Source organism: Microtus oregoni, unplaced genomic scaffold (assembly GCF_018167655.1).
Source record: "Microtus oregoni isolate MIOR12 unplaced genomic scaffold, Mior012 000005F_ref0000423, whole genome shotgun sequence".
NCBI lineage: Eukaryota > Metazoa > Chordata > Mammalia > Rodentia > Cricetidae > Microtus > Microtus oregoni.
The window spans coordinates 28,067,530-28,092,713 of record NW_024543064.1 but is presented as its reverse complement, the minus strand read 5'-3'; the positions used below and the strand labels follow the sequence as shown (position 1 = coordinate 28,092,713).

At 48.7% G+C, this 25,184-nt stretch overlaps 1 protein-coding gene across 1 annotated transcript in view; it reads left to right on the top strand.

Annotated features, from left to right (window-relative positions):
- The first annotated feature begins 9,714 nt into the window (after positions 1-9,714).
- The window catches only part of Inpp5b (inositol polyphosphate-5-phosphatase B), a 68,300-nt gene continuing 52,830 nt past the window's right edge, over positions 9,715-25,184 (top strand). The window contains 8 exon segments of the mRNA XM_041652377.1: positions 9,715-9,809; positions 10,342-10,468; positions 10,801-10,898; positions 14,070-14,167; positions 14,315-14,344; positions 15,491-15,601; positions 20,966-21,164; positions 21,166-21,344. Of these exon segments, the coding sequence (XP_041508311.1) occupies positions 10,412-10,468; positions 10,801-10,898; positions 14,070-14,167; positions 14,315-14,344; positions 15,491-15,601; positions 20,966-21,164; positions 21,166-21,344 (772 nt within the window). The 5' untranslated portion in view covers positions 9,715-9,809; positions 10,342-10,411.

The window sequence follows — 25,184 nt, the reverse complement described above, 5'->3', positions numbered from 1 at the left end:
AAACTATCCAATGTATTATGACACAGAGACCCAAATTCTTTCATTGTAATAATGTTTCCCATTTTTTTTAATGTGGGAAATACTGTCTCTTCCTCCCTTAAAGAATCCCCAAGCCGGGCGGTGGTGGCGCACGCCTTTAATCCCAGCACTTGGGAGGCAGAGGCAGGCGGATCTCTGTGAGTTCGAGAGCAGCCTGGTCTACAAGAGCTAGTTCCAGGAGAGGCTCCAAAACCACAGAGAAACTCTGTCTCGAAAAACCAAAAAAAAAAAAAAAAAAAAAAAAAAAAGAATCCCCAATTTTCTCACCAAATCTGCCACCAATGATGAGGAAGATGTGAGGCTTATTGCTGCTAGAACAGAACAGTAAAAATGTCTGACTGGATTTCAAGGCAGCTACCTAGTCTGGCAGCAGCCAGAGAAGAGATTCAGGAAGAGCCCACCAGGAGAGAAGAAAGAAAAACCGTGACTCCGGCTGCACGTAGCCCCAGCCTATGCTGGTGGCTGGCTGTAAAGCCATAGGAAAATGACTTTTTTTGTGAATTTCTACCCCAAATGTTGGACACCAGATGTAGCATGAATAAAAACACAGAGACAGATACTGGGGTTCAAGCTGAAGATCAGAAAAGCAAAGCAGCCACCCACTGGGCCAAAAAGGATGCTCCTGCCTCCATAAATCCTCATACTGAGACTGCACATGAGGCCTGTCTCCTCCTGTTTTATATTCCTCTTTAGTGCTGAAATTAAAGGCATGTACCACCACCACCACTCAGCCTCTATGGCTAACTAGACTCACAACCATCCATAACTCCAGTCCTAGGGCATCCAAAGCCACCTTCTGAGCCCTGAGGGATGCACATACCTACATGCTGGCAAAACACTCATAAAATAAATCTTTTTAAAAAAGAATAAAGTAAACCAGGTGGGGGTTGTGGTACAGAGCAAGTTCCAGGACAGTCAAAGCTACACAGAGAAACCCTATTTAGAAGAAAAACGGTGTATGCAGTTGGCATTTTCTTTGGGCCACCAACCAACTCCCAAATAAAGACACAGTGACTTAATAATTATGCATGCTTGTCCCACTAGAGCTTTTTTTTTTTTAACTTAATTTAACCTGTTTCTATTTATCTGTGTTTTTGCCTCAGGGCTTTTTACCTTTATTTCATTCTGTATGTCCTATTTTCCTGCTTCCTCCGACTCTGTCTGTCTGGCCCCTAGCATCTCCCTTGTATATTTGTTTTTTTTTTTAATTTCTTCCTCCAGCCTCCTCCTACTTATTCTTTCTGCCCAGAAGATTTGCCTATACATCCTCCCTTGCTATTGGCCATTTAGTTTTTTATTAGACCAATCGGGTGCCTTAGGCAAGGTAAAACAACAACACAAATCTTTAGGTATTTAAACAAATGCAACATCTTTACATAGTTAAACAAAGGCAACACATCTTTGCATAGTTAAGCAAATATTCTGCAACAAGTGTGTATGTATGAAACTTTGTTAGCCAAAATTCTTTCTGGTTAGCCCTGGCTGTCCTGGAACTCACTGTAGACCAGGCTGGACTAGAATTCACAGAGATCCTCCTACCTCTGCCTCCCAAGTGCTGGGATTAAAGGCATGCACCACCACCAGCCCAACTTCCAAAACACTTTTAAAAATTAGCGCCCCCTGTGTGCCAAGCACAACTAAATTGGCAGAGCTTGAATTGCATAGAGGTAAGATGGTAGGAGCAGAAGCCCCGTGCAAGGAAGCTCAGATGCAATCTCCACAGGGAGCCAGGGAAAACCCTGTATGGCTGACTCCATCCAGCCGTATAACAGGCAACTGTTTGCTAAGGCCAGGCAAAACAGCAGGAGTCCTCAGAGGTATCTCCCTGAGGTCTGTACTTAAAGGAGTCTGCTGTAGACACAGAATTTAGACTGAGCTAACTGATCAAGTTGGGCCTTCTGCACTCTAGGTGAGCTCTCTCCATTTAAGCCACACCTCTAACCTAGACAAATGTCTTAAGATTTCCCTCCCTTTCTCTCCATTTTTCTTGTAATTATTGTGATAACTAACTATTCCCTTATCCCTTGGATACTATCATCAGTGTATGAGCTCTGGGAGGACCCTGACGGCCCCTTATAGTCTCTTCTGAGAGCCCTCCCCAGCTAACAGTGTAGACAGATAAGACACCTTCCCACCGGTAGGACACCGGGACGTTGGTCCTCTGATGTTCCAGAACTGCCAGATAATGTTATTTTCTCCCGACTACAGTGCAGACATCAGCTGTGCTTCCTTCTTTAGCATGTGGCTTCTGGTGGTCCCTAGGGGCAGCCACCTCAGACAAATTCCCTGAACTGACAACTGATTGGAAGGAAGGAAAGCCCGCTGGCAGCTTCCAGTGGCTGCATTTGAGCCTCCCCAGGCTGTGCACAGATACTCGATGCCCTCTGCAGTGTGAGGTGTGCAGGTCGGGCTACAGCTGGGATGGGACAGGCACAGGGAATGCTGAGAATATCCCCTCTATGCATGGAAAGGTGCACAGACTAAACTGGTGGGCAAGAAGCTCTATGGACACCCCAGGGGACTTCCAGGTCGCCATTGACCATGTCTGATTTTGCTGAGCATCCACCCGTCATACTCCTGAGCTGTCCCTCCAGTCACGTCTGTGCAAACTAGAGAGGCAAGAAGGACTTTATATGGCAAGTCTGGGTCTTTCTTTTCAAAGGCCAGACTTTAAATCCTTACAGCATGGGACCATCTTCTGGGCTTTTCTTTTCATAGGAACCAGAGGCCCTGGGTAGAACATTGGGCACTTGACCCTGTTAGCCTTTGAAGTCTGGTGTCTCCTTGGAGAGATATTGACCACATAGTAACTATCTTGTTTTTTAAGACAGGGTCTTATGTAACCAAGGGTGGCCTTGAACTCCTAATCCTCCTGACTCTACCTCTGAAGTGCTGAAATTACTAATGTGAGCCACCACTCTCAGCTAAGATCTTTTTGTTAAATAGTTTTGAGGTGAAAAACCCAAGAAGAGGGCTGGAGAGATGGCTCAGAGGTTAAGGGCACTGACTGCTCTTCCAGAGGTCCTAGTTCAATTCCCAGCAACCACATGGTGGCTCACAACCATCTGTAATGAGATCTGGTGCCCTCTTCTGACCTTCAGGCATACATGGAAGCTGAACACTGACAGTGATGATTAACTCCCTGCACCCATTTCTGCCCTCAGTCTCCTAGTATAAAAACTATTGATGAGCAGGTCGGAACCATAAAGATTTAAAGTAGAGCTGACTGGTTGTTTTTTATGTATAAAAGCTTAGGTTTGTGATTCCTTTAAGATTCCTTATAAGATTATCTTCCAAGATCAGTAATAAAGTGATTGGTTCTTTCTTTGTAACCATAAAAGGCAGCCTCATAAGGGAGATGGAAAACATGGCGGTTTTTTACTCGTGTTCATTGTAATTCTTCACTTGAAAATTAGAACGTAACCACATTGCAATTTTTATATTGCCCGAAAGGTCTTGCTAGGGCACATAAGCTCTAAGGGAAAGAATAAAGACAGAGTTAGAAGGAATTAGAAGGAAACCATCAAGAATGAAGATAGAAGGAGAAGGAAAGCATCAAGAGAGACAGAAAGGACTTTTGGATAGAGATAAGAAAAGAGAATGTAGAAAGAACACAAAATGGAGTATAGAGAAGAAGAATAAAGAAGGGAATTATCGAGAGAGAGTGTGTGAGTATTTTTTCCCTTAAACCCCTCAGATAAAAAAGTCACAGCATGCCGACTCCGGGGATTTCCCTTTGATTCCTGTGCTGCTGGAGGCTGGTCCCCCAGGCAGTGAAACCAAAAAACTCTCTAATCTTGGGACAGAGCCTTCTGAGCCCCTCTGTGACCCAAAGTTTCCCTGGCCTGTGCTCTACTCCCCCACTCTGCCATCCTCCCCACAACTTCAGATGTTGGAGGTAAATGATGCCAGATCAGAGATATGCGATATCTACTTCATGTCCCTGCACACGCTCCAATGCTTTCTCCTTAGGCCTAAGATGCTGCTGTTGCCATGCCAACATATATTCTCAGAGGGACTGTTGCTAGAATGCAGATCCTTTTATGTTTGTCTCATATTGTCGCTCTGACAGGGAGGAAAGAGACTTCCTGGGATCTCTTCTTGCCTATCGGTAGTCTCGCCTGCTCCCCAGCCTCAGTCCAGTTGTCTGTATAACGCAATCATGGGAGTCTCTGCGGCCTCCCTTGGGATGCTCAGGACTGGTCCTCCACTCTCCTCTCCAAGATATCTGGAGTCAATGGTTGTCATAGGACCGCTTTCCTCAAAGGTATGTGTCCTCAGTTCTGAGATCCTGTCCTTTCCTGGACCCTGGGACCAATCCTAGCCTCGGGCTTGTTGTTGAGCCAGACCTTCCTGTTTCTCCACACCTCTCCATTCAACCCTTGCACAGCCCCTCCTTGACCTGTGACCTTTGATCCGGTTACTTCCTGCTGAGTCTGTAGTCTTCTCTTCCTCCTGTCAGTTCTACTGCTGGTCTTCCTGGGAGCCTAGACTCTGACAAGAGGTCAGGTAACCCCTGCTCCAGTCCAGGTAAGCGGCATGTGTAGGAGACAGACCTTTCCTGGCTGATGCTCTCCCCTTGAAATGGGCCACAGCACTCAAACCCTCCATAGCTTCCACTGCTTTGGAGCCATGTACACCCAGGAGGTGAGGTCTCCCACCAGGTAGCAGAGTGCCAATCTGGGAACAGCACAGCAAGGTAGGGGGCAGGGCATGATGGTACCCAGAGGAACACCACTCTAAGATGAAAAAGAATAGGGAGGCATTGGAAGAGTTGGGGACAGAGATTCAGAAACGGGAGGGAGAAGAGTCCCTTTTATGATGCTGGGAGAAGCTGAGATAGGGCCTAAGACTGGCAGTAGCCACCCGTTCCTGGATGTGCCTGCCTTTCCTTACTCAGCTGGTTCAACTTAATGCTTCCCACTAGAAGGCCTGGTGCAGGCTCAGTTGCAGGCAAGAGAGAAAATGGGTCCCAGTGTAGTGCCTGCACTATGGAACAGTACACAAGCTGGGAACTAGGCTGGAAATTTAAAAACAGATGCACACAGAGACACAAGGACACGGGTCATCCTTGAAAAAAGAATGCCAACTTTATTGTGCTCCAGGGAGGCTTATATAGGGATCCTTAACTGATAGCCATGCCCCAGCTCTTGGGACTTTCAGCTGTAAAACCCACCAAAAACCACTCCCCTGCCATCAGGAACTCTTGAAGGTCTCAAGCTCAGAACAGCTGCAGGCACAGGAAAACAAGTTGTTTCACTCCAGCAGGCAAAGGGTCTGAGGCAGGCAAAGAAAGTCAAGGGGCCAGGGGTCTGCAGCCCCCAACATCCCGGCCCTTCCCTGCTGTCCAAGGACTCGGTGTCCAGTCACAGTCCCTGCACGCTGCAGTGCTGCAAAGGACAGCCCTCTGCCTGGTCCTCAAAAGTCTTCAGTCCCTGGCGAGAGCTCCACCCTTGTCACTCCGCAGCTCCTGCCCCCAACTCTGACTTCCATAGTCACTGACACACCCTACCCTTCGATAGATCTTCATGTCTCAGCTGTTTGCACCAGTCCCCCGATCTCTGTCAACATCCTGACCTATAAATCCCTATCTGGCTGACCCCTGCCTTTGAGGTCTTCATCAACTCCCCAAAGCTGGGCTCCCTACTCTCTCACAGTACCCCTTTCCTGCCATGTTCCTCCCTTGGCCCAGCCCAGTCCTCTTTCTCCTCTCCTGCAAGCTTCAAAGGGACATGGAGCAATCACCTGTCCTTTCCAGGGTGTTCACTAAGAGAGGTCCTGGGTTGTGGGCTGCCTGTACATCCTAGAGGGGCAAGGTGGGGCTATGGTTTTGCAGAGGTGCTGCATTCTTTCAGTGGCCTAGGGTACCACACCACTTCCCCAGGCAGAGTGCTCTGTTTTTTGGTTTTTTTTTTTTTTGGTTTTTCGAGACAGGGTTTCTCTGTAGCTTTCTCCCAGAGATCCGCCTGCCTCTGCCTCTCAAGTGCTGGGATTAAAGGCGTGTGCCACCACCGCCGGGCTGAATGCTCTGTTAAGAGAAGCAGGGCCTCAGCATCCCAGAGAACAAGCAGCTCCCATGCCACCCAAGCGATTACCACCAAGTCCCCTCCCCAGAGAAACTAAATATCTTGTACTTAGCTGCCGGAAGTGAAGGGTGGTCACGGCAGAGACACAGTAAGGCTCCCAACTCACCCCTCTGTCCAGCATTAACTCTCCAAACCCCCCATTTTCTTCCAGGACAAAACCTGTACCCCCATTTCCTGCAAAGGGGATGCCTGCTTCAAAGAGCAGGACACTCCAGCTAAGGACTTGAACTTCTGTGAGGCAGGCCTTCTGCACTCCCAGAATTGGGTAGCTGTCTTCCCTTAGAACTGCAGGCCTGGACCAGGCAGTGGTGACGCATGCCTTTAATCCCAGCACTTGGAAGGCAGAGGCAAGTGGATCTCTGTGAGTTTGAGGCCAGCCTGGTCTACAAGAGCTAGTTCTGGGACAGGCTCCAAAAGCTATAAACTCTGTCTCAAGAAAACAACAATAACAACAACAAAACAAAACAACAACAACAAAAAACCTGTAGGCCTGGAGTACATCAACAGTGGGAATCTAAAGAGAGTTAGCTACATTTGTGGAGAACCGGCCTGCCTGGGGTTGAGCAGGCTTGACCCTCTCTGCTTTGCATAAGACGGGGCATCAGGTGGAATTTTCCAGTCTCCAGGTCGGGACCCCTTGTTTCTGACCTGCTGGTTTTCTGGGCACTGACTGCCTGACCTCATGGGGAAGCTCAGCTCAGTTCCTGTTTCATTGAGGCTTCTTGCCTTCATAAGCTGGGCGAAGGGGAAGAGTCAGATGAATGATCTTGCCTGTTCTTGTAGCTCGAATGGTCCAGCTCAGGCTACATTGCAGGCTGCAGCCTGCATGGCAGATATAACCAGGTGTCATGAAGCTGGCACTGGCCCCTACTACCCGGAGTGCTGTCACGCCTAGGCCTCAGGTGGCTGCCCACAGATGGATGGTACTTTGCAACAAGGCCCTCCCAGGAGTCACCAGGAGCCCCCTGCTCTGGCTGCTCCTCTGCATTCTCTGCATCTGTCCCCATTACCTCTGCCCGTCTCCTCATTTCCCTGTTCCAAATCCTGGATCTTTAGCAAGGAGGACTTGTCAAGTCCAGGCTCTTCCCTTCCCCATTCGCAGGCCTGAACATGGGACCTCCAAGGCTCTTATCCCCGACTTCAAGAAGCCTGAGCTTTATTGGAGGGGGGATACACATGCCTGACCCACATACTGTGGGAAGACCCCTAAATCCTGCACAGAGAGTTTCTTCATCTACAGAAACTGCCTAGCCCCAGCTCATTTCCCCAGACCCTCCTCTCAAGCCAACAGCATTAAGGGGTTTCTCTGCTTTCCTTCAGCAACCTCCACCCCCTTGATCTCCAACCAATTCTCTTTCGCCTCATCTCCCCACGTAGCTTTGAAACTGCAGTCCAATAAACCTGACTCCAGTTCCAGTGATGTTGTGGATTTTTCTAAGAAGAGACAACCAGGAAGACATACCCATTTCTGGAGGGGGTTTGTTTGTACATGCAGATGGAACTGGATATCTGAACGCAGTTTGGAACAAAGAGGAGGGGGATAGGTTATAAGTTACAGTGGGGGGTCAGCGAGATGGTTTAACAGATAAGAGCACGTGTGTGCTACTAAGCCTGATGACCTGAATTTGATCATTCACGTGGTGGAAGGGACCAACTCCCACAAGTTGTTCTCTGACCTCCACAAACAACACATATGCCGTGGTGTGTATGTGTGTACACAAATACATGTAAACATTTAAAAATTTATTTTTAGGGGGCTGGAGAGATGGCTCAGAGGTTAAGAGCATTGCCTGCTCTTCCAAAGGTCCTGAGTTCAATTCCCAGCAACCACATGGTGGCTCACAACCATCTGTAATGAGGTCTGGTGCCCTCTTCTGGCCTGCAGACATATACACAGACAGAATATTGTATACATAATAAATAAATAAATATTTTTTAAAAATTTATTTTTAAACATCACAGTGGTCACTCACTGTAATACCAGCATTGGAAACCTGAAACAGGAGAATTAGGAGTTTGAGGCAAATTCTATACCAGCCTGGACCAAACAGTGAGACCCTGTCTCAAAACAACAGCAAGAAGAAGGAACAGCAGCCATCCCTTATCCAGCACTAGCCCAGCCGCTGCTGTTCTTTTCCCATGGGACCAAGCTGAAACACAAATTATCCGGTAAGCTAATTTACTGAGTAATTAATTCAGTGACTATGTTCTGGGTTGGAGATGTGGCTCAGTGGTAGAGTATTTAATGCCGGCTTCCTAGCTTCCACCACTGCTCAAAACAAATAAATGAGATTCTAAGAGCCACTATGCCAGAAACTGCACAGGAGTGGTGAGGGTAAGCTCAGCCTGGTCCCCAGGGAGCATCCAGCTTACTGAAGTAGCCAATAGTTGAGAGAGAACTATTCTAGAATCTTCCATTTGAGCCAATAGAATGTGGGGAAGAGCTTGAAAACAAAACCTACCTAGGGCTGTCTAAAAGACCTGGGCAGGAGGGGGTGGGGGTGAGTTAGTGAGATGGCTCTGTAGTTAAGGACACCTAATGCTCATTCTGAGGACCCTGGTACAATTCTCTACACACCTATCAGGCGGATCACAACCTCCTGTAACCAGCTCTAAGCTTCTGATGATCTCTGTCCTTGTTGGGTACCTGCATACAGGCGGTGCACAGAAACTCATGTAAGCACACACACATACACACAAATTTAAAAAACAACTGAACAGGATTGGAGAGATGGCTCAGAGGTTAAGAGCACTGATTGCTCTTCGGGAGGTCCTGAGTTCAATTCCTAGCAACCACATGATGGCTCACACCCATCTGTAATGAGATCCGGTGCCCAGAACACTGTATATATGATAAATTAATTAAAAAAATAACGTAACAAATCTTTAAAAAAATAAATAAAAGAGCCAAGAGGGCCACATCTTCCTTCACTCTAAGAATGGTATCCTCCATACACTTCATGCCCCATCAGCGGACAGGAAGAATTAGGCAGAGGCGGGTGGATCTCTGTGAGTTTGAGGCCAGCCTGGTCTACAGAGCAAGTTCAAGAACAGCCAAAGCTACATAGAGAAACCCTGTCTCAACAAAACAAAACAAACAAACAAAAAAAAACAAAAACAAAAACAAAAAAAAACAAGAACATGGTTCAAGACAGAATGACGTAGGAATTGGAGTCAGGCTTTTCTCTGAGTTCCAGCACTTGCCGGCTGCAGCCTTTGTCAAACGGCTTTACTTCTCTGTCCGGTTGTTTCTCCACCTGGAAAACAGAAACGGTGGCTCGGAGTACGTCAGGGCGGGCAGTTATTTGGAAGAGTTTCAGGGGACTATAAAATATGTGAAAAGCTGAGGATGGGATTAACTCGAAAATAAAAGTTAATATTCTTTCCGTTAGGGTAACGTGACCATCTTCCTTCCGCCTTTGACTTGGTGGGCTGAGAAAGGCGTTCCTCAGACAGCCCGTCCAGAACTGGGACGCCAGCATACGTCAGGATCCCATACCAGGCTCTAGATGGTAGATCCTCATTGGAGCGGGAGACCCACCCACTTGCTAATGATTGACTCGGGCATGCTGGGACTTGCAGGCAGGCTGACCATCCTGTGACGCCAGGGCCGTTGGGAAATGTAGTCTTTTGCCTGGTCCGGGACATCGGTGTCCCACCGGCTCAGCGGTGACAGCTCGGGAGGTAGGCGGCAATGACAAGGTCTGAAATAGGTGCAGAGTGGGAGGGAGCTTGCAAGCTGGCTGTTGGGGCCCCTGTCCTGTGGGTACCAGAATGGACACCCCGGCCTGCAGCTGATGCAACGGGGCCTGCTGGGTGCGGTGGGGGCAAGGAGCACCGGGACACTTTTCTATGCTCCAAGGAAAAAGGAGCGGGACTGGGTTTTTCTCCTTTATAAGACTCTCCTAGCGGAGAATAAGTCTTGTCTCCTATGCCTATTTGGACATGTTACCAATCTTCCCCAGAGATGCGCCAGATGGACCACAACCGCTCCTTGCAGAGGGAGTCACAGCTATGCCCAGAAGCCAGGGGACCAACAAGTATACTGGACCCCATTGGGAGCATCTGGTTGCCCTCCCAAAGGGAGATCCAGTCAGGGTCAAAGGAAAGAAAAGTCATTCCCTTGAAACGTAGAGGAAAAGTGTAGGAAAGAGAGAGAGGCCCCAGACTCTGCAAAGGAGACCCTCTGCAAAGGTCTCTCCTTCCACCCCCACAGCCCCCCGAAGCAGCTCTGTTGCAGCATGGGAGGGTCCCACCTGCCCTACACCGGAGTTTGACGGCTCAGCATGGACCAGTCTGTGGCGATCCAGGAGACGCTGGCTGAGGGGGAGTACTGCACCATCATATCCTTGGCCTTGGGAAGTGGGAGGGAAAGTGTGGAAATATCTGCCCGCTTTCTCTCAAAGTCATATGGAAATAGTTAAACCAGTATTTACTAAGTATTCACATGGCTCTGGTTTCTCTACTAGGTGCTTTAAATGTGCAGATATCCTCCCAACAAGCTGTGAAGTTGGGGACTATTATACCCATTTTACAAATGAGGAAAGCTCAGAAAAGTGAAGTAATTGGCCGAGGTCACACAGTTAGCGGGAGGGAGAAACGTGGCAGTGGTGGGTGGAGTGGGCGGGATGGGGAGGCTTGTTCTTGGCTTTCAGTTTCCCTTCACCCAGAGCAGCAGGCTGTACAAGGTGTGCTATGTAAGGGAGACAGCAGGCAGAGCCGCCTGCTAGGGCTGGTGCGGTGCCGGCTGGAAAATGATGCCCAGGAGCATGCGTAAGTAGGGTCAGCTCGCCCGCGCGGGCTGAGGGTTGTTCTTTACTGTCCTCCAACTTGACTTCAGTCATCCCGTCTGAGCCTCTCAGAGTAATTAACATAATGATAGTATTCTTGGAACACCGTGTTCTAAGCCCTTTGTAATCAGAGAAGAGGCAGTTATCACACCTGGCTAGATTCTGAGCTGGCGGGAGTGCCTGAGTTCAGATCCAGACGCTGTGATCTTCATAGTGCTTTTACTCTGAGCAAAGATCAGAAGGCTGAACTGGAAATGGGAGCTCTTGCCAGTAATCCCAGAAAGCTGAGGCAGGACTGTCACAAGTTCCAGGCCATCCTGGGCTACATAGTGAGACTAAGCTAGAGTAGGCTAACAGAGTGAGAGCCTATCTCAGTAAGAGAGACGATTGCTCAGTGGTTAGAACGTGTACTGCTCTTGCAGAGGATCTGAATTTGGTTCCTAGCACCCCCCCCCCCACATCCAGTGGCTCATAACCCCTGTGATTCTAATTTCAGGGGGATCTAAACCCTCTTCTGGACTCTGTGGGCACTTTGTGCACTCGCACGAGTGAGTTAAAAAAATTAAATAAATATTTAAAGAGAGAGAGGGAGAGCTGGAGATGGTTCAGCTAGTGAAGTGCCGGCCACACAAGAATGAGGACTCAAGTTTGGATCTCCAGGACCCATGGAACAAGCTGGGGTGTGGGGTGTAGTGAGATGGCTAAATGGTTAAGAACACTTGTTTCTGCAGAGGACCTAAATTTGGTTTTCAGCATCTACATCAGGCTCACAGCTACCTGTAACTCCAGCTCCATGGGTGCAGATGCCCTCTTCTGGTCTCTGGGCGTCTGCACACTTGAGACACACAAACACACAAAACTAAATATAAATCCTAAAGAAGTTAGGGGAGGTAGAGAGACAGGTGGATCCCTGAAGCTCATTGGCTAGCTAGTCTAGCTGAATCAAGGTGTTTCAGGTTCACCGAAACTGACTCTGTCTCAAAACATAGAAATGTAGGGCTTGGAGAGATGGCTTAGAGGTTAAGAGCACTTGTTGGTCTCTCAGAGAACCTGGGTTCGATTCCCTAGCATCTACATGGTGACTCACAACCACCAATAACTCCAGTTCCAGGGAGTCTGACACCCTCTTCTGACCTCTGCCAACAGCAGGCAGGCACACATATGGTACTAATACACATGGAAGCAAAATATCCATACACGTAACATTAAATGAATAAATCTAAAAAAAATTTTTAAAAAGAGGAGAGTGGTTGAGGAAAGATACCTGAGGGTCACAAATGCCACACACAATAAAACTTTAAATATTAAAAAAGAGATTAATGGCTGAGAGTGGTGGCACAGGCCTTTGATCCCAACACTTGGGAGGCAGAGGCTGACAGGTACCTGCGAATTCGAGGTCGGCCTCGTTGACATAATGAGTTCCAAGACAGCCACAGCTACGGAGGAGAGAGAGCCTGTCTTGAAAAAGTGTTCATTCAGTGTTGCCTAGCAACACTGCAAATTCCACGGGAGCAGAGGGAGTAAATAAAACCTGTGAAGGTCTTATAGCTTGTAAGTGAACCTCAGGGTCTCAGAGCCAGGAGGAAGAGGGCTTTCGACATTTTCTGATCTGCCGCTCCAACTTGATAGGGGGGGAAACCGAAGTGCAGGGAGCCGAATTGGCTTTGTAAGTCTACACTGTCCCTGTCACTGACGTGCTAGATGGCACCAAATCGGATTTTCTTCCAGCTGTGAGGAGTTATGCTTTGATGACCTCATCCACAAACTACAGCATCTCTGGGCACCGTGGATGGAGAAGGCCTGAGGCACAAGAACGGCTAGGGCACTGCCAGCCCCGCACTACGGACCTACAGGCTATCACTAAAGGAGTATTGGCACAAGACACCCCTAGACCAAGTTCTCAGCACAAAGGAGATTTATTTGTCCCAGAGGGCCAAAGGGCAGGGAAAAGAAACAAAGACAGGAGATAGAGGGTAGGGAGAAGGCAAAAGGCAAAGGAGAGGGGAAGGGATATTTTCCCAGAGGGATAAAGGATTACATCTGGAGAGGAGACAGATGTGGTCCATAGGCAAACAGCAGTTTATAAGGGCAAAACGGGAAACCCCATATTAGGATGAGGTGTTTAATTTTGGTTGGGTATGTTAATTAGGAGGTCAAAAGGGGGCTTTTGGTTGCTAGACTTCAATACTTTGATAGCTGGACATTGGTGGTCAGGCGCAGGGAAAGGAAGCACCAGTAAGAGATTGGTGGCTTCAGGTTTAGCAAGTAGAGGGGATGGGGGAAGAGCAAGGCCTGCCAGAGCCATGCTTGCCAGGCCCAGGCCTTCTAGAGCCCTTTCAGCTACACGCACTGCAATGCTGCAGGCCTTTCTTTGGACTGCCAGCTCCCGGATAATGACGCAGATTTCTGATTAAGTAGGAAAGCTTGACCTTAGCTTAGGCTGGTTACCAACTTGCTCTTAAAACTTAAATTAGGTTGGGCGGTGTGGCGCACATCTTAAATCCCAGCACTCAGAAGGCAGAGGCAGGCGGATCTTTGTGAATTCAAGGCCAGCCTGATTTACTGAACTAGTTCCAGGACAGCCAGGGCTACACAGGGAAAACCTTTCTCGGAAAAACCAAAAACCAGCCGGGCGATGGTGGCGCACGCCTTTAATCCCAGCACTCGGGAGGCAGAGGTAGGCGGATCTCTGTGAGTTCGAGACCAGCCTGGTCTACAGAGCTAGTTCCAGGACAGGCTCCAAAGCCACAGAGAAACCCTGTCTCGAAAAAAAAAAAAAAACAAAAAAACAAAAAAAAAAAAACAAAAAAAAAACAAAACTAAAAACCAAAACCAAACAAGCAAACAAACAAAAAAACCTTAAACTAACCCGTTTATATTAAACCTACATTCTGCCACGTGGCTCATTGCCTCTCTTCAGCACCTCACACCCAACTTACTCCGAATCTGGCTGGTGAATCTGCCAATTTGCCATCTCATATTCTTTCCCAGAGTTCCTATCTCTGCCCAAAAGCCCTATCTGCCTAGCTATTGGCCATTCAGCTCTTTATTAAGCCAACCAGAAGGTAGCTTAGGCCAGTGAGGAAGGACATTTTTAATAGGAAAAGATTATCCCAAGACTTCAGAATGTACCTCTTCTGCTTCGTGCCCTCAGTCTCTTCCTGTATACACACCGGAGGATGGCCATCACAGGAGACGATGTATCTCTGGACCAGATAGTGCCGCTCTCAAGAGATTTTACGCTGGAAGAAGGTGCTAGTCGGGCTGGGTGGTATGAATGACTCTCCTCCCCCCCCATCTCCATCATCTCTGCCCTTACTGTAGGGGCGGGTAGGGATGGAGGAGGGTGTGAGACAGGGGTGTTGAGTTGCTAAAGGCATTCTCATTTCCCTCCCTCAGTGTCCCCAGATGGTGAAGTCTACATCCTTGGTGAGTAGTCTTTTCAATCTGGGTTCCTGTTGGGGCACTGAGACAGGGTCTTAAGGCAGAGAGAAGGGTGGAAAGGAGAACATTCCTTGGTGGGTGTGATGCTACGTGCCAGGAATCCTAGCATGTAGAAGGTTGAGGTAGGGGGATTGCCTTGCCTGGATGATGTAGTGAGTGTTAGGAATATTTCCTAACAGAGCCACTCTACCGATGCAAAATAATCCCAATCAAACCAAATCAGACCAATAAAAGATATCCAAGTTTAATTGACACCTGCGCTTCTGGGTGGCCCCAAGGGGAAATGGGAAGCAGCCAACACGACCACCGGAGAGGAAGAGGGAAAACCACGTGTTTATTTTCTGGGGAGCGGTTTAAATAGCCTGTGGGAGTGGTCTTGGCCTTTCCTGGGGAAGGGTCAGGGTTCAAGGGGCAGAGGGGAGGGGCCTCCAAAGACTGAGGCCTAGGCTGGGATTACAGTGAGTTCTAGACCAGCCAGAGCTATAGACTGAGACTCTGTTTCAAAATCCAACGACAAAAAAGAAAATGCTTGGTTTGGTGGGATGACTTAGTGGAGAAAGATGCTTGCTGCTAAGCAACTACCTGAGTTTGAGCCCCAGAATCCACATGGTAGACCGAGAGAACTAGTTCCTGGAAGTTGTACTGTAGCTGTGTCAGTGTGAGCACAAGCACGTGCATGTGTATGCATACACACACACAAATAAATGAATAAATGTAATAAAAAAGGAGACTTTCCTGATACCCATACTGTGGTAACTGAGACCCTGAGTCAGACCGTGCCCCCACTACCAGCTGTTTTCCATCCCTCACTCCCTTGTCATTGCATTTAAGTCCTCCCCGGTGCTTTCCATCACCTCAGACATCACCGGTTGTCACCACAGAGCTCGCTCTTCCTCCTCTTCTTCTTCATTTTTGTTTTTCAAGACAGGGTTTCTCTGTGTAGCTCTGGCTGTCCTGGAACTCGCTCTGTAGACCAGGCTGGCCTTGAACTCACAGAGATCTGCCTGTCTCTGCCTCCCGAGTGCTGGGATTAAAGGTGTGCACCACCACTGCCCGGCTGAGATTCCACTCTTTAAAGTACATTTTAGTCCTTAGCTCCTGGTGGCCTCATTTCTTACCTCTTCTCTACAGGCTCTGATGTGACGGTACAACTGGACACAGCTGAGCTAAGGCTTGTATTCCAGCTACCCTTTGGCTCACACACCAGAATGTTCCTCCAGGAAGTTGCCAGAGCCTGTCCAGGTAGGGAAGAGCCAGATTTCCAGGGAAGACGGTGTTGGTAGGAGACACTACAGGCGTGTGTCACCACACCTGGCCAGCCTTTGTTTCACCATTTTGGGTTCCTGAACCTGAGTGGTAACTGGGCCATGACTCTGAGGATATGGGACTTCTTCCAAGCTAGCTGGTAGTCCCAAATTCTCTATATCCATAGCTACAACTAAGAAAAGTCTGTCAAATGGTCTCTGCCCTTAAACTCTACTCTGTTCCCCACTGCAGCGAAGAAAAAAAAAGTCTAGTTTTGACCCAGCAGAGAGAAGCTAGTGGACATTTGACAGAATTTGTTTAGTTGGGAGGTCAGCCAGGCAAGCGGAGGAGTGTTTGTATATAGAGCAGAGGACCAGGGTTACTATGCAAATTCATTCATATGCTAGGTGCTGGGGCTCAGGTGCTCACCCAGCGCCATTGCGGAGGAGTTCCTTTAAAGCTAACATCTTGTCTCTGCAGGAATGTACGGAGGGTTTGTCTCCTATTGTAACTGCCCATATTACATTTTGGCTCCAAGCATCTCACGAGATGTGTGACTGGCTTTGGAGACAAATTGGCTTTGGGGGTGAAAGGAAATCAGGTCAAGAATGATAGAGCCGGGGCTGGAGAGATGGCTCAGTGGTTAAGAGCATTGCCTGCTCTTCCAAAGGTCCTGAGTTCAATTCCCAGCAACCACATGGTGGCTCACAACCATCTGTAAAGAGGTCTGGCGCCCTCTTCTGGCCTTCAGGCATACACACAGAATATTGTATACATAATAAATAAATATTTAAAAAAAAAGAAAGAAAAAAAAAAGAATGATAGAGCCTTGAAGGTTAAGGAGTTTAAGTGTTATCCTATAAGCAGGGGAACTTTACCTCTAAATCATAAAATAATAAAGACAATTAATTTATGATTGTTAGTAATGGTTGTAGGTAGGGATAATAATAATTCAGGTTGGGTAACCCTAACGTGGAAATACAAACTGGAAATCCTCCAAAATTCAACCTTAATTTTTGGTTTTATTTTTTTATTTTATTTTTTTTCGAGACAGGGTTTCTCTGTGGCTTTGGAGCCTGTTCTGGAACTAGCTCTGTAGACCAGGCTGGTCTCGAACTCACAGAGATCCGCCTGCCTATGCCTCCCGAGTGCTGGGATTAAAGGCGTGCGCCACCATCGCCCGGCTTGTTTTATTTTTTTGAGACAGGCTTTCTCTGTGTAGCCCTGTCTTTTCCAAAACTTGTTCTGTAGACCAGGCTGGTCTCGAACTCACATCTACCTGCCTCTGCCTTTGAGTGCTAGGACTAAAGGTGTGTGCCACTATAACTGGCTCAAACTTTTTTTTTTGCCCAGGGCTGCCTCAAGCCTGCTAGATAGCTGAGAATGACATGGAACCCCTGATCTTCCTGCCTCCACCTCTCAAATGCTGGAAGTCCAGGTCCAAACGTACTTTCTTAGTTTTCTTTAGGCAGAGTCTCCTATAGACCAGCTTTGAACTCCTGATCCTCGTGGCTCTATTTCTCCAGTGCTAGGGTTACAGGTGTGGGTCCCCATGACTGGGTTTTTATAGTGCTGGGATCAAAGCAGGCCTAATGCAGGCTAGAGTGCTACCCTACTGAAATACAGTTCCATCCCTTTCATTCTTACTTCCTTGTTTTTCCAGACAGGGTTTCTCTGTGTAATATCCCTGACTGTCTTAGAACTCCTTCTGCAGACCAGGCTGGCCTTGAACTCACAGAGATCTGCCTACCTCTGTCTCCTGAATGCTGGGATTACAGGTGTGTGCCACCACCACGCGGTTTAGACTCTTTCCCATACCATAACCTTACAAGGTAGGTATTAACAGCATCTCAGGCTTAGTGAGGGCAAGTGCCCTGCCTGCCTATATGACTAGCAAGCTAGTAAACAGCAGGTACATCCTAGGTGAGCCAGGACTTTCTTGATGTCCTCTGGATCCTGAGGCTTTTGCTCCAGGGCTTTCCTGGCTGGTGTCTTTCCATATAAACTGTTGAGAGACAGCTTCCTGAAGGAGGTGATGTTGAAGCCCAGACTATAAGGAAGAGCAAGCATTTTTTCCCCCAGTCAGGCAAAAGGAGAGGAAAGGGCAGTGGGGCTTAGGGGAGGAGCAATTGGTGGGCCTGAACTTGGACAGGTGTGGAGAGAGCTGAGCCAGGAGAAGCTAGCAAAAACAGCCCATGAAGAGTAACAAAGTACAGAGGGGCTTGGACTCTGCCCTGTAGCTTGTGAAGAGAGAGGCCTTACAAGAGTTTCCAAATGTTTCCAATTAGCTTTGCAAGTTTGAGAAGCTCTTCTGGCAACAAGTATGAGGGCAGTGAGAACCTGGAGCAGGGAAAGCAGTAGATAAGAAGGTATGTGCCATCATGGGTCAGGCATAAAGAATGAGGCTTAGGGGGCTGGAGAGGTGGCTCAGCAGTTAAGAGCACTGGTAGCTCTTGCAGAGGCCCTGTTGTGATTCCCAGTGCCTACATGGCAGCTCATAACTATCTGGCCTTCTTAGGTAATGAGATTTTCAAGGTACACATGTATAGATGCTGGCAAAACATTCATTCACATAAAATAAATTGGTTTTTTAAAAATGAGGCTTAGACCAGGAACATGGCCGTGGGGCTGGGGAAGAAGGGTTAGAAAGATAGTGAGGAAATCATTCTGATGGGGTCAAAGGTACCATGAGTTTGGGTGGACAGCTTTATCCCAACTGATCAGAGCAGTGCCTGTACATACTAGCCATGAGATAAATACTTGCTGAGTGGATGAACAGAATGCAGTGTTGTTACCTGTGGTCAGGGTCTGGGCTCGGTGTTTCCAGGTTCTTGGCTTCTTGTCCAAAGAACTGAAAGAAGAGCTCACACGATCTGCAAAAGAAGCAAGCTAATTTCAGCAAAGCAAAGGTAGTGAAAGCTGTAGAGGGAGACATTGTAGAGATTGACAATAGGCTGCCTGAGTGGGGGCACTCAAGGGCCCTGTGCTACAGCCTAGTGTTACAAGGAAGTTGTTACTAAGGGGTGTAGTTTGAGCAGTTCTCTATTTTGATTGGTAGGTTTATATTCATTTATTCATATATTCATTTTTTCCTACTGTGCATACTCCTTCCCATAATGCCTCTTGATTTTAATCATATACACTTCCAACTGTGCCCAGGTATGAGATGGTAAGTAGAGACCTTTCTCTAAAGGATTGTAGACGACACAATGTCACCTTACTGCCAATGCACTCACACTAGTTCAGGCTGGGTCAGGCCTTCTATCCTCCACGTGTAGACAGACTGGGAGTAGGACTGAATAGAAAACTGTCTAAACGTGATTGATATCAGAGGTAGGGAAACTAACAGTATTGTTCAGAGGTGGGAGCATGTGTATCCCATCCAGGTAGGAGGCTGAGGTGGTTGTGAGGTTGCTAGGTGCACTGTACAGAGAGGGGGTGTGTGTGTGCACAGTATGTGCAAGTGAAAGAATTAGGAAGCCAAATGAATTATTACAAGAGGTGTGTGTGGTGTGTGTGTGTGTGTGTGTGTGTGTGTGTGTGTGTATGAGAGAGCCAGGCAGAGACATAGAGAGTGAGAGATCGATTGATTAAGGATATGTTACTTTTTGGCTTAAGGGTCTGTCTTCCAGATCTCTTCCTCTCTTCCTTGTTCTTTCCTTGGGGGTCCACACCCTGCCTGGGGTAAGCAGGAGGGAAGCTATGTACTAACTCTTATTTCTCTGGCTATTACGACAAGGAACCTGGGTGGCAGGGACAGATCTTTGGCTATCCATCAGTCAACACTTATACTTTTCATGGGAAGGGATTAGGGTCCAGGATGAGGCTCCAGGTGAAGGAAGGAGGCTGTCCTCATTAATCCTCTCTGAGTGCCTTGGCCATGAAACAACACGTAAAGAAAGGAACGAGCTCACGTTAATGAGTACCTACTGTATGCTAGACATTTTTCTAGCTATCTAGGCAATGCAAAACAAACCATGGGGCTGGAGAGATGGCTCAGTGGTTAAGAGCATTCATTGCCTGCTCTTCCAAAGGTTCTGAATTCAATTCCCAGCAACCACATGGTGGCTCACAACTATCTGTAATGGGGTCTGGTGCCCTCTTCTGGCCTGCAGACAACAGACATACATACATACAAACAAAGTAAAATAAATATTAAAAATATTTTTTTAAAAAGGAGAGGGGCTTTAAAGTGTTGTGTATAAGCTGACACAGAAAATGTAAGACATGTAACCCGAGACCATTCAGGAGCTGAAGTAACAAGATAGGTTTTGACACTAAAGCCCACAGAATGCAACCGTTTCAGCTGAGACCCCAGCTCAGCCACTTCCTGTATAAGAACATGGTGGTTCTTTTACTTCTTCAGGCCTTCATTTTATGATCTGTTCGATGGAAAAAAAGGGAGAGATAAAGTTGCCTTACCTAATAATCTAGGGGTGTTGTTGACAGTGGTTGAGGCTGGCTAGGAGTTGGTGGTACTAAGGAACATTGAAAACAATTTGAAAGCAGTGTCCAGTCATGCCACAGCCCAAGACTTAAGCTTAGGTCTCCTCAGTATGATGTCCTTACAAATCCAATTCAGTTGGGTCTGGTTCATGCAGTTCTACAAGCTGAGCAGGCAGGACAACAAGAAGGGTTTAGCAAGAAGGGTTAATGCCAGGGCTTGGAAGTCAGAGGCAAAGGTTGCTCAGAACTTCTGGAGAGGAGGGGTGCCAACCAAGTTAGGCATACCTATCCTGGAAACTAGCTGTTATAGACCAGGCTGGCCAACTTCTGATCCTCCCAATTCTACGTCCTGAGTTCTGGAATTACAGGTGTGTCCCCACCACTACCACCGCCACCAGTTTTATGTGGTACTGGGTATCGAACCCACAGCTTAGTGCATGCTAGGCAAGCTCTCTATCTATCTCCATCCCGAGGTCCCCAGAGAGCTTGTCTTAATAGTATATTTCATTACATATGAAATATAGCTTATTTCTGGGTTATGTGGAGTGGCCAGGAAGTTGCAGGTGGAGGTTGGCCGTAGTTAGATCCCCCAAGCCCATTCTTCAGTGCCCGCATCCGTTTAAATCTCCTACTTATCACCCATTTTGTGACCTTGCATTTAGCTCTTCTGAACGTAGTTGCCTTCTCTATAAAATTAAGATAATAGTTCCCTACCTAATAAAAATTCGCTGGATAATGACGCAGTCCTGTTTTGGCAGAGAACTTTCATCTTCATTTCTGTTAAATGCACTTCCGATCCACGCTGAGCAAGAAGAAAGAGGGCTCGAAGAGTCTCCACCACACACAGTCTTACAGAAGTGCAGCCGGCTTTTCAAACCCATGGCTCAGTCTGTGCTCCATTGTCCCTGCCCACAGGTTTTGATCCTGAGACGCGGGATCCCGAGTTCCTGTGGCTGTCTAGATACAGGTGCGCAGAGCCAGAAGCCCAGTCGCTGAAACCGCGCGAGTGGAACTCGGACCCGGGTACCCCGAGCGGGTTCACGCCTATTGGAGGAGGCAGGTATCAGTCTCGAAATGCACGGCGAGGATTGGAGGATATCTTGCTTCAGGAGCCGCATTCTGCTAGGGGGGGGCGGAACCACGGAGGAGTCGGGATTTCTATTGGCAGAGGAGGCGCACGGGGGCGGGCCCGTGGGAGGACGGAGAGCGCGCGGCGGGCGGCGGGATGAAGTGCTTGAGGAAGCAGACTGGGAAATGTCGGCAGGCGGCGGCTCTCGGGAGCGCGACTGTGCAGGTCGGGCGGTCGCTGCGGAGCGGGGCTGCGGTGTCGGGCTTTCGGGAAGACTGGCGGGTCGGCCGATGGCCTTGTGGGACGAAGGTCGAGCTCTTGGCCACGGGCGAGGCGGGGGATGCTGAGGCTCAAGTTCTGCCGGGAAGTTCCTCTCCGCCGGGCGTGAAGGCGACAGGCCGGTGGTCCGCGGGTCCCCGGGAATCCTGAGGCAGAGGGTTTAGGGAAGTCGCGTTGGTGGCCGAGTGCGTGACCTCGGGCTGCTTGTTACGCCTTTCGGCCTTTCGGTTTCCAGCCGAGGTAGTTCCTCCGCCCTGGCCTTGGCGAGGGTGGCGAGTGTCTGGGGGGGTGTGCGCGACGGTGACCAGAGTCGTCTTCGCAGGAGGTGCGGTGTGTGCTGGCGCTCCCTGTGCGCCACAGCCGCTGGGACAGAGTGGCTGGTCCGCGCACGTAGCCGGGGGAGCCCTGGCGACCGTGGGATCCTCAGGGGTGGCCCTCGGGGATGAGGTGACAGGTGAACCCAACTACGTTTTTTGCCACTTGTCCATTGATTGGATAATGTGCAGCACAGAGGCTAATTGTTGAACCCGATATTGTCCTTTGCAGAGGGAGAGAGAGGCTCGGGGCTGAAATTTGGGTCAGCCCTATGGTTTAGGGCTCGCTGGTGGTTGTTTTTCCCCAAGGTGTTGTCCACAAAGCATCAGGCTCCTGAGGGCTCTGGCGCAATCCCGAATCCCCATTTCTGCCACTCCTGTCCGTCCTCTGCTGGCGACGAAAGCCTGTCAAGTAGCCTTGTCAAGTATGGTATGGGCCAGGACGTTTGCAATGACAAGACTTGGAAAGTATGAGGATTGGGGCGAGGTGACACGTTGGGCAAGTGTTTGTAAAAACGAGAGGAAGCTAGCTAGGTAGCGCCGAGGACTTCCTCGAAACTACCGCGATGGCACCGAAGCTCCCCCTCCACTCCGCCCCCCCCCCACCCCGACACCCATGGCATAGATAGTGCGCCTCACAGGCTTATCTCAAGGCCCACTGCGCCTCTTGCTTCAGTTTCCATGACCCGCTGGCCTGTGGTACTGGCACTGGTGAGTGTTTAAGATGAACACCCTCTTGTCCTTCACGCTGCCAGAAATGCTGTTCGGTGGCGAACAGGCCCAGCGGCAGCCCCAAGAGGTGGGTCCTGGCTTCTGCCCACATCCGGGAGCTGGGCTTTGGGGAGTTCTTGGGCTTCTGGTAGAGAGAGATAAACCATGAGAAATCAGGCCAGCCAGCTCTGGAAAGGGTTATCTGCCCCAGGGTGAGAAATGTGCCCTGGTCGCAGAAGCATTCATTTCGCTTCACAAAGGAAAAACTGGCCACATGGTGGATTTTGCTTAGATTTTTAATTCAAAAGATTCATCCCCGTCATAATACCCAACAGTGTGTGAGATTACATGAGTAGCTGCTAGGTTGCTGCTGTTGAGATTGGAAAGAATGGTACCCAACCAAGGCCCTGTTTTGTTTGGGTCAGAGTTGCTCTGGCATCCACAGAGAGTTGCTTCCTCTGTAAGAGATGGAAGGAACCCTTTGGGCCACCTCTGGATGCACCAGTAGATTCAGCTTCAGTGGAAACAAATAGTGGATTTTGATTCTTGCCACGTGTAGACTGGCAAAATACCCACTTCCCCAAAACCTGGGGAACTAACCCGAGGCAGAATGCTGCCTCTCAGTGCTTTTGGTAGCCAGGTGTGGTAGCAGACGCGTAGAATCCAAGCACTTGGAAGGCGGAAGCAGCAGGACTGGGAATTTAGATTTATCTTTAGGCATACCTGTGAGCTCAAGGCCAATGGTCAGTTGGGCTACAGGAAATGAGACACCATCTTACTAAAACAACAAAACCCAAAACAGGCCAGGCCGAGGTGCACACTCCTTTAATCCCAGCACTTAGGGAGGCAGAGGCGGGTGGATCTCTGTGAGTTTGAGGCCAGCCTGGTCTACAGAATGAGTTCCAGGACAGCCAGAGCTGCACAGAGAAACCCTGTCTTAAAAAACAAACAAACAAAAGCCCCAAACAAGCTAAACTAACCACAGGTAAAGCTGCTGTTCTTCAGGAGCTGACATCCTGATGCAGAAAGGCCTCCTGTGTAAGTAGGGCTGAGGAGGCAAAGCTCCATCTAGCAGCAGGGTGGTCCTTGTAGGGTAAACAAGGGCGTCTGGAAGGTCTAGGTGTTTGGGGGGCAAGGTGAATCTAGTTTTCACTGCATCCCTTTTCCTTGTTGGAGGAAGATCTCACTTCAGTCATTCTTTCTCCCAAGCTCCTTTCTTTGGTTTGTGTCAGCTGAATTCAAGAGGCGGGGGAGATGGCTTAATGAGTAAAGTGTTCACCTCGCATGTATGAGGACCTGAGTTCGTATCCCGGGATCCCGGGTAGAGCCAGGTGTAGAACCAGGTACCATCATGGCCTCTGTAATGGCAGGGTCCCTGTGGTGAGATGGGGAGGTGGCGTCTAGTGAACTCCAGAAGCTCGAAGGCCACCTACCCTGCTCTATTCGGGAATGAACAAGAGACTTTGTCTCAAACAAGGTGGGAGGTGAGGACTCCATAGATACATGCAGACTCATCAGGCCAAGATCTAAGTAAGGGAGCTCCAGAGTGACTTGATGTTGATGGGACTGTAGTGGGGAAAGAGACCGAGCTAGTTCTTTTTTTTTTTCTTTGTTTGTTTTGATTATTTTGGTACAGGGTTTCTCTGTAGCTTTGGAGCCTGTCCTGGAACTCGCTTTGTAGGCCAGGCTGGTCTCGAACTCACAGAGATCCAACAGTCTCTACCTCCCATGTGCTGGGATTAAAGGTATGTGCCACCACCGCCCGGCACGGAGCTAGTTCCTAAGTCTGTGTCTTCAGCGTCACGGGTGTCTAGGTGCTGGGCCGTGGTGTGGAACCACAGTGGCTGCTGCTCTTGGTTTCTGGGGCACCATGGTCTTGTTTGGACCTTGGACAGGTCACTATTTCAGACAGTAGCTGATCTGCTTCATTACTTACTTTATCGTTCCTAACTTTGGGACGCTCTTTCCTTCCTTAATAAGAACAGAGTGTGGCTTGGGAGGAATGTCTCATTATTGTTCACTGGCAACCAAAGGGCCTCTTAACTCATTCAGCCCCACTGGGGACGCTGCATGGGGCTCAATGCCACCCGAGTCATTTTGTAAAAAGTTCACTAGCATTTCCGTCTAGGTTCACGGCAGAGACCTGGAGTTGTGTTCCAGAGGATTCTGAGCAATACACGGGAAAGGAAACAGCAGAAGTCCCGTGGGGGTAATCTAACCAAGTGACAATAACAAGAGCAGGAGCTGGGGTCCTGTAAAATGCCTCGTTGAGTAAAGGCACTTGCCACCAAGCCTGATGGCCTGAGTTTGACCCCTGGCATTTACATGGTAGAAGGAGAGAACCGACACCTACAGATTGCCCTCTGACTGCTACACCCCGCACCGTGGCATGCCTGTGCCCACTCATATCACACACCTGTACTCACACACAGATTCATAACAAATAAAGGAATAAATGGAATTTTAAAAATCAACAATGTGGTAACAACCAATTTTGGTGTTTTGAAGCAAGTTCTTTTTCTTCTAGCTGATTCGAAGTTGGGCAGCTTTGTAATAGTGCGTGCGTGTGTGTGTGTGTTTGGAGGCTATAGGTCACCCCGGGTGTTGTTCCCCAAGAGCCATCCATCTTGTTTTTGGAGACAGGGTCTCTCATTGGTCTGGAGTTCTGATTAGTCTAGGCTGATTGGCTATAGATTCCTTTCTCTGCCTCCCCTGCCCTGGGATTACAGGTGAGAGCCATCTCATCTGGTGTTTTACGTGG